The sequence below is a fragment of the Apium graveolens genome, chromosome 6 (assembly GCF_009905375.1).
Source record: "Apium graveolens cultivar Ventura chromosome 6, ASM990537v1, whole genome shotgun sequence".
Taxonomy (NCBI): Eukaryota; Viridiplantae; Streptophyta; class Magnoliopsida; order Apiales; family Apiaceae; genus Apium; species Apium graveolens.
Window position 1 is genome coordinate 1,335,726 of NC_133652.1, and position 16,488 is coordinate 1,352,213.

General features: G+C 33.5%; 2 protein-coding genes and 1 long non-coding RNA gene across 3 annotated transcripts; 1 reads left to right on the top strand and 2 right to left on the bottom strand.

The window, feature by feature from the left end:
- Positions 1-212: 212 nt before the first annotated feature.
- On the bottom strand, positions 213-15,952 carry LOC141668564 (uncharacterized). The gene is made up of 3 exons (XR_012553085.1): positions 15,752-15,952; positions 13,813-13,903; positions 213-569 (listed from the first exon to the last, which is right to left on the bottom strand). It is a non-coding gene; the product is annotated as an uncharacterized LOC141668564 (long non-coding RNA).
- LOC141668563 (putative WRKY transcription factor 30) lies at positions 2,443-6,520 on the top strand. Its single transcript, XM_074475498.1, has 3 exons — positions 2,443-2,943; positions 3,268-3,384; positions 5,678-6,520. Exons 1-3 carry the CDS (start codon positions 2,651-2,653, stop codon positions 6,249-6,251), a joined length of 984 nt encoding a protein of 327 aa, XP_074331599.1. The 5' UTR covers positions 2,443-2,650; the 3' UTR covers positions 6,252-6,520.
- On the bottom strand, positions 11,130-12,845 carry LOC141668562 (hydroquinone glucosyltransferase-like). Its single transcript, XM_074475497.1, has one exon. The coding sequence runs from the start codon at positions 12,682-12,684 to the stop codon at positions 11,290-11,292; it is 1,395 nt and encodes a 464-aa protein (XP_074331598.1). The 5' UTR covers positions 12,685-12,845; the 3' UTR covers positions 11,130-11,289.
- Positions 15,953-16,488: the final 536 nt, after the last annotated feature.

Here is a 16,488-nt window from a genome sequence, read left to right on the forward strand (position 1 = left end):
GTGTTTCTTTTGTTTCTTTGCAAATCATGTTGTTTTTAAGTTTTTAGAAAATGTCATTGTATTCTTTGTGCTTTCACCAGTGATTTCATCACTGCTTTATCTATCAACTGCTATTAATCAACGGCTATTTATCTATCAACTGTTAGGATGATCAACAAAATGCCAAGATTAAGAAATTACAAACAACAAGGCTCATTCATTCATTACTCAATCAAATACTACATTAACCAGTGTTCATAAACATAACTAAATACAACTACATTTCATCTCCTACATCACTAGCACATAAGTATAAAAACACTAAGCAAATTACAACTACAATGAAGCTAAATTTAAAGCAACTCCTGTTCTTCTTCGACTTCATCATCTGCTCTCCTTGAACCAAACACAATTTCTCTATTTCATCTTCGTTAGCTTCAATTCGCCTTAACAAACCACCCGTGTCAGCTACATTACGACTGCACAATGGCGGTCAATCCATCGAAAGCAATTACACCCATTTCTCCCATGAACACAACCAATGAATCTTCTTTCTGCATTATTTTCAGTCCTGGCAGTGTGTTGAGCTCCTAATTCACCACAATCACATTTTTCAGCCATCAATTGGATACAGGAGTAAAAGACACTAAGATTTATAATTTAGGATTTATACAAATCGGGTTGAGGGAGATATAACCCGGTTACTTGTATTCATATTTGACAAATTACAATTAAGTTTCTGTAATTTACGTTTTGGTCCTTACGGAGTCAACACCCCACTAACGACAATACACATTTTGCACAATTTTGAAAATATTGGGTACACATTTTACATTCTTCAAACCTGAGGTACACACATTGCATAACCCTGAAACTATAAGTACACTCATTGCATTTTACTCTATCCTAAATACGTTTCGCTAATTTTTTGTTTCAATTGAACACTTTTTTAATCGTAGGTAACCCAAAACCGCTACCACTTCGGTTGCACACTAGGTAAACCCTACGGGCTCACGCAATAGCCTGCAAATCACGTAAACCAAGGTAAACCGCATTTAAGTGACAGACGCCGACTCAAAGGGCATAATCATAAATTCTCCATCCGTGGGATTCGAACATATGGCCAAGATGATAGTTATCCCCTCTTTAACCAGCTGAGCCAACCCTTGCAGGCCAACTGAACACATGTTGTAATACATGTTGGAGGAAGAGTGACATACATAGGTAATTTGCTTGAGATCCAATGCTAATAGAAATATTTCATTACCAGAATATACTTCCAATATCTTAACATCCAAACATCGCATCACATTTAGTAGTTTTGGTTGCAGATCTCAAATAAATTGCCTTACCAGAGAAGTTTTAAAGTTTTTTTAAGGTAAAATAATTCATTTATAATAAGCCATATGATCATCTACAAACATAATCAAAATTAAACGAACACATGAGAAAATTCAAATCAAGATTTTATGCGTTAACATTACATCGTCGAACACATATTACATCGCTGAGATACCATGCCTTTTTTAAAACACAAATTGACGATATGTTGTAGTGTTGAGAATTCTGAATACCTGATTTCTCCCGACATATTCGAAAATCCAAATAAGTATGTGATAATCCCTACATCCCAAAATACAAGTCTTTTTGACTTTATACGCGTATTTTAAGTTGAATAAAAAAGATAGTTACATAAATTATTTTTCAAATTTTCTTTTTCTGAATAAAAGTATACATATTAAATTTTAATTCACCAAAAGAAAAATTAGAAAAAAGTATACGTGAACCATCATCAATAAATCTTTTTATAAATTTTCTTGCCAGAGGAGTTTTAAAGTTTTTACCATCAACATATTTAATGAAAAACACGTTTCAACGTGAGAATAATCGTCCCAATTACTACATGAATACGTTAGTAACCCTTACAAAATAATATTAGTGATGGGAAATTAAAAAAAACAATGTTGTAAAAATCGGGAACCGAGAAAGATCAGTCGAGTTACCGATTTGAGATTAATTGAGAATCGGGGATTAATCGGATTAAAAATCGGATGTATTATAATATTAAATTATATTTAATATATTATTATGATTATATTAGTTATTTATTAACAAATATATATTTATTATATAATAATTTCTATGATTAATCATATTTAAATTAATATAAAATTTTAATTTTAATAAATAATTATATATACTCCAATAAAGGAAAATTCGTAAGGATTAATCGGGTTTCAAAAATCAAATCGGCCAGGTATTTTGCAGGGAATTAATAGTAGATTAATCGGTTGAATCGAGAATTTTTAGAACACCCAAAAAAATAGTAAAAGCTGAATTTTTTAGAATAATATAATATGTAAATATAGCAAGTTCCCCTGGACACCCTCGTGTTCAATGCTCAATCCACAAAACTGCTAAACTTTATTTCTTTGGGGAAATTCCACTAACTTTTCCTAGCAACTTTCTTATTTAACTCCTTTCTTTCCTCCCAACTTCCATAGTTCCATCACTAAAATTCAAGTTCTCTCTTTTATAGCCACCACACTTCAGTCCCTTTCTAACACTCCTCCATTTAAACCAGTTCTTATCTAATACTTTCCACTCATTGCATGGTCTTTTGTTTGTTGAGCTGATCTTTATTCATTAGCCTCACCTTCAAAACATTAAGATGGCTTTAGACTATAGTAAGCAAAAGACCTTGATCAACATTGAGCTAACACAAGGTAAAGAGCTAGCTAATCAGCTCAAAAGCTACTTAGTTGATCATGATACAGACAAAACAGGAGACATTTGCGAGATTCTTTTGGAAAAGATTTTATCTTCTTATGAAAAATCACTTGCAATGCTCAAGTCTAGTGCTGCAAAATTGCAAGAGCCAGAAGAGACTCCTCAATGCTTCAGCAGTGACAGTCCAAGAAGTAACATTTCTGATCAATCCCAGTTGAAAACTCAAAGAAAGAGGTGAGTTTTTGTCTAACTTCAGTAAAATAGTTACATTTGTGTATGTTACTCGGACTCTTCAATTTACATTCGAGTATCCGTGTCGGACACTCAACACTCGGACATGAACACTCAGACTTAGACACTTATTTCAAGCAAAAAATATGTATATTTTTCAAAAAGTTGTTGAGTCTGATACTTGGACACGTGTCCATGTCGGACACTTCTATCCGAGTCCGAGTAACATAGACATTTGTCACAATTTTTCGATGTATCTGGGAAGCATTTGTTCTGAATGTGACACTGAGACTTGATCATAATGCCTGAGAAAAATTTGATTTGCAGAAAGGCAATGCCTCAGTGGAGTAAAATAGCTCAAGTTTCAACAAGGGCAGGGCTTGATGATGGCTATAGTTGGAGAAAATATGGGCAGAAAGATATATTAGGAGCTGCTTTTCCTAGGTGAGTGAAATGTTCTACTGCAGTATATACTTTCTCATCTTCTTTGATACTCTCTTTTCATTTTGGAAAATTCCGAGGCTTTAATTGCACATTTTTGTAACATCCGCAATATACATTTTGTTTATGTCAGTCTTTACGGATACAACTTTGGTCGTTTCTTTTGGTTACAGTAGAGTTAAGGTCTGCGTTCATAATTAGGGATATACTAAGCTGTGTTTGATCTGGTTTAATTCGAAATTCTCTGCCTACGACCAATTCCTGATAGTACAAATGTACGTAACGATATTTATGAGGTATCAATAAAGACAGAGTGTAAAGGTTGGTGTAAATGTGCAAGTGAGGAGATTGGAGAAGACCTACTTGCTTTAGATTCATGAATATTCGTATGCTTTAGCTTATACTTTATCCGAAAGTGTTTATTTATGTAAGTGTTTTGTACTTTTTGAAATTAAAATTAATCCACCCACAACAAACATGGATTTCGGTCATTGACAATCGTGAAGACGAGTTACGTAATAAACGATTTTCTGGTTGTTGGATGAACCATCCAATGACTGTAATTAAAAAAAATAGCTATAGGGACCGCTGAGAAATTATCTTTTTGCCCTCTTCTCACGGACCGCGGACAGACAATGTACGCGGTCCGTCTCTCCGGACCACCGACAATTTCCACAGTCCCTAAAAATATTTTTTTTTAATCACAACCGTCGGAAAGTTAATCTAACCGACAAAAAGCCGTTTGTTGTATAAGGGTCCCCGGCAAACCATTACCGAGACCCTCCCCCAACAAACATATCATTATGCAATTTTAAAAGGCCCTCCCCCAACAAACAAACATATCATTATGCAATTTTAAACTTGCATATTTCAGCAACTTGAAAAAGTGCCATCAAGTTGACACATGCTAGCAATTTATAAAACATCTTTTGCTATTCAATGTCAAGCCATGTTGCTAAATGTTTGTCCTCTTTTAAGGCCACTAGTGTATCCGTACATATTTTACATCACAAAAGGTTGTTAGCATGTTTGTTCCCTGTTGCAAGGGGAAGCTTTGCTAGTGATTGTGGCACCACAAGACAAAGATACAGAGTATTCTGAGGGAGTGAACTATCGATAAATGAACCAATTAGATGTTGATCCTTGATCCTTATTGATAACGTTAGGGACCAACCTCGCGGGAACAGAGGTGGACGTAGAATGATGTTACTCGGGTAATCGGGTTGCTAGGCTATGGCGGGGAGCTAACTAAGGGTTTTTGGTCTTTAAGATTCACAATTACTCGGGTAATCGGGTTGCTAGGCTAGGACGGGGAGCTAACTAAGGGCCTGTGTAAGTGACTTATTGGCTTATAAGCCAGTAAGTACTTATCGACCAGTGTTTGTCGACCCAACTTATAAGTTGAATTTACAACTTATAAGCGGATAAGTTGAATGTTAGCAACGACGTACTTTTTCTCATGATTTTTCGCTTTTTTATTAATTTTTGTTTTAAAATTTATGTTTTTACATGTCTTTCTAATTTAAAATTTATGAATTAAGATAATTATATTTGAAATTTATTTACTTTAGCTCAGTTAAGTAAAAAATATCATGACATTTAACTAAACATTTATTTAAGTGATAAGGATTTATCTAATTATCACTTATAAGTTCCTTATTCATTTTAAGTCATAAATTACTTATTTTAAGATTTCTCAAATGGGCACTAAGAGTCTTTGGTCTTTATGATTCACAATTGCATGATCCAACGTCTTTTTTAGAATTTTAAGTTTCTTGGAGGTCGAAGGCCACAGTTTAATGACCTTTCGGCCCTTAAAGTATGAGTCGTTATATTTATCAGCCCCAAAAGTATGAAATTGTACCTTCTAACCCCTAAAGTATTATTATCGTTCCTTTTAGCCCTTTTCGGCAATAAAACGACATGTCAGACAATATCGGAGGGTAAAATCGTTTGGGGCTAATAGCCGATATGTCATTTTATTGCCGAAAATGGCTAAAAGGAACGATATCTAATACTAATATTATGGGGGTTAAAATGTATGACTCCTGAGGCGGATAGGTATACCGGCTCATATTTTAAGGGTCAAAAGGTCATTAAGCCCCTCTGCTAATAATGTACATTCGCCCCTGAGCACGAAGTCAATCTCAGCAATGCCTTAGTTTACGAACAATTGACACTAATGCTTATAAGTTGTAAAACCAAGAAAATGTTCTCTTCAGAATTTTGATATTCCACCTGCATTACCTATACATGTATGATCTTCTCCGCTAACAAAATGTGTTACGTTTTGCAGAGCTTATTATCGATGCACTCATCGTCATACACAAGGATGTCTAGCAACCAAACAAGTCCAACAATCAGATGAAGATCAGTCCATCTTTCACATAACCTGCAAAGGAAGACACACTTGCAGCCAAGCAACTCAATCACCTAACACGCTTGGAAGAGAATCGAAAAAACAAAAGAAAGAAGACTGCACAAAAGAAGCTCGAACTCAGAATGAAACAACTGACATGTTGTTCAACTGTGAACCCACAAGCCTTAAAACTGCGAAACTGGAAGCTATGCTTAAAAATCTTCCATCATTTTCCTTCCCTTCCACCTCAACCGACAACTCGAGTTTGGAAAATATCTTATTTTTGTGGGAAAATGATGCATCAGAATCCGATTACTTGTCATTGTCACCATGTCACATGAACGAATTCGAGACTTCCCAGTACTTGCAAAACTCCGAATCGGAAAACATCGAAATGCTGTCAGCCCCAACATCAGTGACCAATTCTGCTACTGAGGGTCTTGACATTTCACTTGATCAAGTTAAATTTGATCCTGATTTTCCTTTTGATGTTGCTGAGTATTTTCACTAGCTTACAAAGACTTTAGAAGTCAGGTGTTCATCTTATTGATCAAAATTGTATACATGGCATATTAGTTCAGAAAATAACGTGCGCTTGTTTTGGGACAAAAATATTGCGATTCGAGCGAGTATATCAAAAGCACCAATTAAATCATTTCAAAATGCCGCATCACCCATGACACATCATTTTATAACAATTTTTTGTATCATTTTTTGTGACTATGGCATTACTCAAGAATTTATGCGGTGGTTCAAAGATTTTTTTAAATATAGAGCTCGAGGGTTCTTGGACTCTTAGGAGTTAGGCCCATCTACAGTTTACGTGCAAGTTTACAAGCCCAAACCTTGTAGCCCATTTTATATTTCCGAACAGTTCTTCTTTTTTTTTTCAGGATTTCCGAACAGTTGCATCAGTTGTGCAAGAGTGCAAGGCAGGGGTAAGGGTTAGCGTAATAAAATCGAAAATGAAGCGAAAAATCAAAAAATCAAATTGAAAAAAATTGTAACCGATAAAAATTAAAAAATATCGTAATCGAATCGAACTGATATAACAGTTAGTTTATGATTACGGTTTTAGTCTCAAAATCGCTAAATTAATATATTTATATACATATGTATAAGTATTAAAGGGGGTTTTTCATAAATACCCATTTTTTTACAAATATTTTTTACAAAAATACTATCATTTTTTAAAAATATTTGCAAAAATACGTTCTGCAACTTTGTAACCATTTTGCAACCACGTCTGTAACTTGAATTTTTTTAAAATAAAATTGCGAAAATACGTTATATAACCATATTTGCGACATAATTCTAATCGAAAATGCAACATACAAACATACAACCCGAAATGCAACCTAAAACAGTTTAACAATTCAAATATTGTACCATATCATGCAACATCGTGTTTTTGTAAATATTTTAAATTAAAATAATATTTTCACAAATTTTTTCAGAGTCATTAAAATCACAAATAATTTAATAAAAAATTATAATTTTGATAAATTCTGCATCACAAATTATTTACCATACGGGGCCTAGTACTGCTTGCTGACTCGTAGTCTCCTAATTATTGTTCACGTTCATGTTCATGTATTCATGAAGTTTTCATTACCCCGCTCTGTCCGTTGTTGTCATATTATTAATTTTTATTTTATTTTCAATTTTTGACTATTAAGTTACTAGGCTATATATAAATCTTTCTTATCATTGTATTAAAATGTAATTTTTAAAAATAAAAACCGGAAAAAATCTAAACCGAAATACAATTAACCGAATCATGGATAATTATTCCAAATAATTCGATTACGATTAATAGGTAAAAATCAAACTAAACTGATATGCACGATTTGATATCAATTTTTGATAAAAATCGAGCCAAACCCAACAAAGCACCCTGCCATCAGCTGTATCAATTATGAATTCCATATCTATCATTTGACGTGACCTTGTAATCATGGGTGAACAAAAAACCGATTAAACCGCAAAATCGTCCCAACCCGCCCCTTATTTCGGCTGACGGAACCTAACTATCCAAAACCTGAATTTTAATTAATTTAATTTTTTGTCAACCCGAATATAATAAGTTGGGTCAAGTTTCAAAAAATTTAAACCCTTATAACCCAACCCAACCCGATTTTTTTTTATTATAGTATTATTATTAGAAATTTTAATTTATGTATTTATTGTAATAAATAATATATTTGAAATAAAATAATTATTTTACGGGTAACACGCCGTAAATTATTGATTTTAAACTAGAAAAGTACACGGTACATATAATATTTAATAATTTTTATTTTCAGTTAAATTATGGGGTACACTTCAACTTTTGATTAAAATTATTTGTAATTTTGACTCTTAAAAATATTTAAATAGTTTTATTCCAGTTTTAACCCAAACAAACCCGAATCAACCCGACCCAATATATAAAGGGTAGGGTTGAGTTGAAAATAATTTTTTCGGTTAACGGGTTCATTTTTTAAAAACCGAATTAATTGGATTGGTTCGATTTATTATCTCTAAACCGCTCAACCCGACCCGCGTTCACCCTTACTTGTAACATTAGTTTCTTTTATCTCTCGATAGACCAATTATTAAAATATAATTTTAAAAATGTAATTTAGATATAGTATATATTACATTAAAAGGTCTCTAGGTAAATGAATCCAATAAATTTAAATAAAAATGAATAACAGTATGTATCAATTCACTATATAGAAAAATATTTTGTGAAAATATCTATCATCAGGTTTTATCTAGAGGACCAGGACAATACAGATTGTTGAAAAGTCTAAATAAAATATTTTAAATTAACATTAAATTAATTGCAAGAAAGACACATCATCAATGGCATCCAACACACGTCAAAGAAAGACTAAATTTGTGTGAATAAAAAGGTAAACGCATATTTTATTACTCCCTCCATCCCGTAATACATTAATACATTTCCTATATTGATTTCGGACACTGTTTATGCTAAACGATTGATTATTAATTTACGTCTAATTTATAAGATCAAATATAGTCATGAGTGATATCGTTAGATTCGTATTTATGAATACTGTAATACAATAAAATTTTTATATTTAATACTAATACAAAATTAAAGATATTAACGATCAAAAGTGTGCATTGACAAACGTGTCCAACACAAATAAGAAACATTTTCAGGGACGGAGGGAGTAATATTTTATTTATATTATATAATAGTGGGGTAAGGGAGAGTGTCTTACATAAAAGATGACGCCATGCTTTGGTAAGCCTTCTGCCAGCAGATAATAAATTTTATTGGTACAAAAAACAATAATGATACTCGAAAAGAAAGATTGAGCTTTAATTTCTTGATGACAAGTCCTCTTGAGTACCATTTTTTATTATAATAATAATTCAACAAAGTAATCATATCATGCTGATTGCTCCTCTTTCACAAAACCTTTGTACAAAAGGTTGTGCAAAGGATTTTCATAATTAAAAAAGATGAAATTTTTTTGTTAAGCAAAAGAATTTTGTTTTATTTATATTGTGCCCGTTTTGGGAAATCTTAAAATAAGTAATTTATGACTTAAAATGAATAAGGGACTTATAAGTGATAAATAGATGGATATTTATAAGTAAAATAATTGTTTAGTTAAATATCAGAATTTTTTTTACTTAACTGAGCTAAAATAAATAAATTTTAAATACAATTATCTTAATTCGTAAATTTTTAATTAGAAAGACATGTAAAAATATAAATTTTAAAACAAAAGTTAATAAAAAACAAAAAAATCAAAATAAGTTAAGAAAAAGTACGTCGTTGCTAATATTCAACTTATCAGCTTAAAAGTTCTAAATTCAACTTATAAGTTGGGTAGACAAATACTTATAGATAAGTACTTACGGCCTTATAAGCAAATAAATTACTTATTTTATTCGGCCAAACAGGCCCAATTAGGTACAAAAGATATTTTATATTTTGAATATATGTAAAATAATTTGTGGTGCTTCTTGGAAAAAAATCATGTACACAAATAAATTAGATTTGACAGATATGAAGTTGTTTTTGCTAATCCATTACATACGCACACGGCACACTCAAAAAGGGAACTCCTAACCTCCGGATACAACTTACAAGTAACGTACAAGTAGGGATGAATAAAATCGAACAAACAACCGAACCACGAAAAACCGCACCAACTAATAATCAAACTGAATAAAAACCGAATCGATAATATGGTCGTGATTTGGTTTTGATAAATTATAAACTGAATACAACCCGATCTGAACCGAACCGAATAAAATTAATTATATAACTTTTATAATATATATATATGTATATATTAATATAGATATACAAATAATAATTTTTATTATTATAAATATTTGTAAGTTGTTTTAAGTATTAATAATACAGCTCCAACTTCAAATTGCAAGCTCCTGGTCCCCTGCCTTCAGCTTGTGTGATACATTCAAATAGCTCTCAGCCTCTTGATTAACATTAGTCATAGAATATAGATACACAGATGCATGGACTGTTCAAAAAGAAAATCATTACAACTGCCCTTAATTTCATTTACTTTTTTCTGAAACAATTTCATTTACTTTTTAAAAAATACCCCTAATCATTAGTATTTAACTATATTTAGCTTAAATTGATTTTTAAACCGAAACCGTATCACGTCTAAACGAAATCGCAATTGCGAAAACCAAACCGAACCAATGGTGTTCGGTTTGATTTTGATTTTAATTTTTTTAAACCGAAATAATATAATTATGGTTTGGTTTTCAGTTGAAACCGAACCAAACCGAATATATACATCCATCCTAGTTATAAGAATTTAACAACTGCACCAACACTTTCGCACAAATACGAAGTTCACAAAATTGCTTAAACCAGGTAGATCTAATACAAAAAGAATGTGCTACCCTCCCTCTTTTTTTAGTCATACAAATCACAACTCCAAAGAATTTAGCACACTTGATGCTTTCAAAAGGTGAAGGGGTGGTAGTGCAAGTCACCAACTCCAACAAGTCTTTGGTGGGCAACCATTTTCTTGTGATCAAACAAAACTCTATGGTAGTTGAGTCTTGAGTGCCCTCATTTCCAATTCATATCCCTTCATTTCTATCCTACAATCTAGTGGAGAGGGGAGACTATCTTATCATATATGAATGAAGTAAATAGGCCTCGGTTTTTAATATGCGATGGTTGACAAATTATTTGTTCGAGAAAGATTTTCGCAGACGAGTAATACTAAGAAGAAAAAACTAGTTGCATCAGTTCCAAGTGTGAAAAAATTTCGCAAAAATTTATAGCTGATAGATGGTTATAGTTATCGATTGTCGCGGACCCGAGATAATATTCAACCATAAAAACTAGGTAAGAAGTTGAGAATTATGCAGTTGCTGTACACCAAAACTTAGAAATCCACTTATATCAATTAGCAACAGTGCAATACAAACATTTCATGTAGAACTGTGTTATATAACAGAAGTAAAACATACTAAAAAGTTGAAAATAATGACAATAGATAAAATAGGACTTGAACACTAATCTAGCTATGTGTTTAACTGCTCCATTTGCTAGCCACCTGAGCTATTGCTTTTGTTGATGATCCATCATCACTGAGGACCTTGGAAGCTGCATCTTTTAGGTCTCTCATTCGAGTTCGAAGACGCTTACCTTCTTCGCCTTCCATTAGATGCTTAACTAGTGTCGCAATTTCAACACGCCCCACCAGACCATTTTCACTAACTTGTGGCCTCAATGCAACTTTAAGACCTTCAGTTAGCATTACAGCATTCATCTTCTGCTCTGCATAGAGTGGCCAAGCGATCACTGGAACACCGTTCACTACAGTCTCAAGAATTGAGTTCCAACCACAGTGAGTCAAAAAGCCACCAGTCGAGCCATGGCTAAGAATTTGAGCTTGAGGTGCCCAATTAGGCACCACTAAACCTTGGCCTTTGGTCCTGTCAATGAACCCTTGTGGTAAAAAATCAATAGGGTCTTTTTTAGTCTGGATACTGAAGAAAGATGCATTGGCACTTTCATCATCTGGACTTCTAAGCACCCATAAAAATCTTTGCTCACTCATTTCCAGTCCCATAGCCAACTCAGTGATCTGATTGGATGAGAGGGTTCCTCCACTCCCGAAAGAGATGAACAAGACAGAACCACGCGGCTGATCATCCAACCATCTCAAACAATCCAACCCATCAGCAGGAGTACTAGAATGATCCATTTGCACGAGAGGCCCGACGGGGTAAATAGGAGGGCTACCCAAGTCTTGTAGAGCTTTAATAGCTCCTTCCTCCAAGTCCTTGAAGGTGTTTACCATTATACCTTCAGCCAGTCTGTACCTCTTTGCATGATGAAGTACCCACTTATATGCATCATTTTTTCTATCTTGAACCGGGTCAAGTAGATCCTTCCCATGAACTGGTATACAACCAGGAATCTGAACCGGGCCAGGCAAGTCCCTATACTCGCAAGATGTTTCCTCATGGAGCTTAGGCAAGTAGAGAAACAATGACAAAGCCATAGCTGTTGAGGGGTAAAAAAGATAAGGTGACACCTTAAATTCTATAGCTACATCAAGTGCATCCGTGGCAAAAAGATCAACAACCAAAGTAACCAGCTTCTTTGTAGTAATTATCGACTTAATCATGTCACGAAGAGAAGGCAAGGATCTTGATATCAATATAGACATACGTGTTTCGATCATAACATCATCTGATAAATCATCCAAGCTCACTTGAGGTAGAACAGCATAGTCTAAACCATCAGGAAGTGTATCAAGAAAAATCTTTTGAGCTTTGGAAAGAGGTTCTTCATTAGGAATGATAAAAGTTGCGGTAAATTTGTGAAGACTAATGAGCCTTTTAGCAAACTGAACTAGTGGAATGAGATGACCCATTCCAGGAGTTGGGAAAATAGCTATATGAGGTGTGCTTTCCATAGGAGCAAAACTGAGTATGAAAAAAGAGTAGAGTTAGATGAATTAACAAAACTGAGGCTTTATGTTTGTGCACAGATGAAAAATATGTTGATATATTTATAAATAATGAGAGGGGGGTTGGAGATGAAACGGATGGGGAGATTTCTAGAAATGCGAAAAATGCACAGTTGGTGCTGATGTATGGATAATAAATGAGAGATCATTCCAGCACAGTAATCTCTACACTTTGTGAAGTGATGTCAAAACAAACATAAGCCTTATGTCATGATTCTCTAATGACTATTACTTGCTCTGTAATGTTTCTTGCATTTCAAGCTCCCTCCAGAGTAAAAAACACATGATCCCAACGACTCCACATACATTCTCGGTGCATAACAATAAGGATTCAGCAAGTAGCTACTACATATTGTGCGGCACCCTTACTTTTTATCTATTAGATCACAAGTTCGAATTAACTTTTAGAAAGAGTCGCGAGGATACAACAACTAGAACAAATCTAAAATCTAACTAAATGTACAGATGCTACTATGTACATGACATGGGGCGATACCAGGGGAAAGATGTAGCAGAGGGGAATGAATTTCGATAGTTAGAAAAAATGACTGAAGTGAAATTATGAGGTCTACTGGTTTGCCAGAAATCTGTTGTTTTCCCAACTACCTTGAACTATTAGCATTTAGTAACCCTCCATTAGAAGAGACATGCATACAATGGTTCAAGGCATCACAATTCACAACCCTTAAGCACTCAACTACTTGCTTATCTATTATTGTTCTTGTTTGACATTTTATTTACATAAAAAGACACCATTGTTGTACTTCTAATGACTGATGTCACCCATCAAAGCGTCAAACTATAGTGGATTGCTGGATTATTAGCCACCTAAGGGTTTTTTTCATTATCTTAGGATTTTTAGTTCCACCATCTCACGCTTCTCTTATTTCAGTGCTTTCAGGCATCTACATATTGCACTAACAAACAGTGCTGAGAACACGCAGATTGAAATTTAGTTTAGTTAGAAACTTAGAAGTATACCTTAAAACAGTGACATCTATAAAAGTTATTTTTATGTAAAATAAACTACTTGCATGCATAAGGAGAAAGAATGTATTGATAAATTAAGCTTACGGAAGTACTGTTGTCGCTGTGGAAGCTTCCAACTTCTTGAGGATGATCAGAACATTGTCTCTTGGAAAAATTTATAGGAGAACGTCTTTTACTGCATCTCGAAAAAGATATTAGTTCTTGAAATTAACTGTTAAGGCAACTGTATGTTCTACAATTCAGCTATTTAAAATTGAAAACTTTAGAAGGCTACAGCCATGGGGAATAAAATTCATACAAAAGATTAGGCAAACACTAGTCTCCAGTCATTAGAAACAACCAGTACGGCAGGCCAGATTCCATACAATTTTTTTTTTAGTTTTCCTCAAACAACATTTGGCTAAATAGTATATTGCAACTCGATAGTAACACCTTATAACAGGTCACAGATATGTGGTTGATCTTCATAAACAAGTTTAAGAATCCACATACAGTTGTTGAACGGCCAGAATTAGCATAAACCTTCTGGTTCTGCTGAGAAACTATCTATAACAACTTAACAAGGCTAATGGTTCGTTCTCAAATTTTGGTGTTCGTACATCTGGTGCTATCCCTAGCATTCTAGCCTAGTGAACCGTTCTTCTCTTGGTAAGAAGAGATCGAGGTTCAAGCATTAACGGCAGTGGAGGCATGCGTGCGTGGGTATCTAATCTTACTGTAATTGATCTTACCCAGAAAAGTAGAAAGAGGTGCTAATAAATTCTTAATCTAGCAATATCATGTGCCATACATATCCTGGTCACCCAACTACCACCACAATTGCCCACTTATCTGTATTAGTTGAGAAATAAATTGTAATCCATTTATATGCATATCTACCACTCTTTCCAAATAAGTGTTCAAGTCTACTATAGATGTCATTTTCTTTTCCAAAAAAATCTTCGCTATCATTCTCATAACACAAACTCCATACAAGTAACAATCAACACCCTCATGAAAATTTCAAGATAAGAAAGCTTAATTAGGCCACTAACCTCATCAACTTACATGATACTAGGTAAAATTATGTCATATAGTCAATTTAGACATCATTCTTATCGAAAAATGGCATTACTGAGTTGATGTTTACTAGTTCCACAAAACTCAAAGACTGCTCAATTAATCAGTTTAGCCAGATATTACAAATTACTATATCTCTTGTCATAAAGTGACAGATTTTTTTTTTTTGATTTTTTTTCTAATCTAACTGAGACCATGTTCATTGATACTTCAAATTACCCCTGTAATCGTACAGATTACCCCTGTATCGCATAAACTAAAGAAGCCCCCTACGCAGCTACGCTCACATAAGGCCTTCTCCGCTAATATAAATCAAATTTCTGTAGGAAAATAATTGGAAGCAACTAAGATTGACGAACATTTCCTTCTATAGTAATATCCAACTGAACAGGGCCCTGATCATGTTTACACTTTTTTGAAACCAAGTCCTTTAAGGATTGACAACGATACTATGCCAACCAGAAAGCAAACAACTTATCAGTCCAGGTAATGAATACTATTTGACTCTTATGATTTTCTGGAACAAACTAAAGATAAACAAGCTTCCATTTTGCTACCACTTTTTCCCCGAGAAAATACTCAATTGCACAAATTTTTTATCACAAGTCTCCCTTGACCGATCCCTCAACCTTTTACTACCATAGCCATTTGTCATAAGCCCCTCCATTTGTCTCCAGCAATGTCTGGTGCTGGAGAACAGGATCGCAACTATCCTTATTATCACAATACTAAAATTTCAAAGCCTGTATGACAACTAATTAACTAATTAATAGCCATGAAACTGCGACAAACGCATTGTCCTGTTACTAGAAAGCTAGTTATTCCTTCTCACTAAATTTCTAAAACATGCAGATCAACACATTTTTCAAATATTTAACAACAACAATGTTCCACATGATCATATCATAACAAAGCATATTTTTGTTTCATGTAAATAAAAACCGAAAAAACAAGGCTTAATTACCATTAATGCTGTTTGCATGTAGAGATCAGGCGATTAGTGGAACTTGAAAGTGAAACAGAATGATGGTATTGCATTAAAGAACCTCTGCAACATCTGTTAGGTTTGTGTGGGAAATTATACAAATACACAGAATTGCTGCCATTCAAAAATGTAGGATGACAACTCTAAATTGCAAACACAACGGTTAAACATTAATTCCGGAAAAAGCTTTTCCTCCAGCAAAATAGTAATTTCGTGTTTAAAATTTGTTACAATTATGTCTTCACAATAGTCATCAAAATAGTATCTAAAGAAATAAAGAATAATATCAAGGAAAATTTTGGAAATTTATAAAAGACTAGTACCAGGTTCTCCAAAAAAATTCTCAAATAATGCGGGGAGAGTTTTGATTTGTGGTTGTTTGCTCTATGCCCACAGGTCCCATATTTTTATTAGGAAAATTGCTATTTATGACATGACACGTAAATTTTTGGAAAAGAAATCGGAAAATCTAGCAATAATCTTTATAAAATATCCTCAGCTTTTTTTACTAGTGATTGGAAATTTTATGTGTCCGTTTGGAAAATCTTAAAATAAGTAACTTATGACTTAAAATGATTAAGTGCGAAATAAGTGATAAGTTGATAAATACTTATAAGTTCTATAAGTGTTTGGATAAATTTACTTATAAGTCAGAAGTTTTTTTACTTAAATGAATTAAAACAAATAATTATTAAATACAATTATCTTAGTTCATG

Excerpts from the sequence above, each read along its gene's own strand:
- LOC141668563 (XM_074475498.1), top strand. The coding sequence starts at position 2,651 with ATGGCTTTAGACTATAGTAAGCAAAAGACCTTGATCAACATTGAGCTA. Across the intron at positions 2,944-3,267 it reads TTGAAAACTCAAAGAAAGAG|AAAGGCAATGCCTCAGTGGA; the intron begins GTGAGTTTTTGT and ends TTTGATTTGCAG. Across the intron at positions 3,385-5,677 it reads TTAGGAGCTGCTTTTCCTAG|AGCTTATTATCGATGCACTC; the intron begins GTGAGTGAAATG and ends TACGTTTTGCAG.
- LOC141668562 (XM_074475497.1), bottom strand. The coding sequence starts at position 12,684 with ATGGAAAGCACACCTCATATAGCTATTTTCCCAACTCCTGGAATGGGT.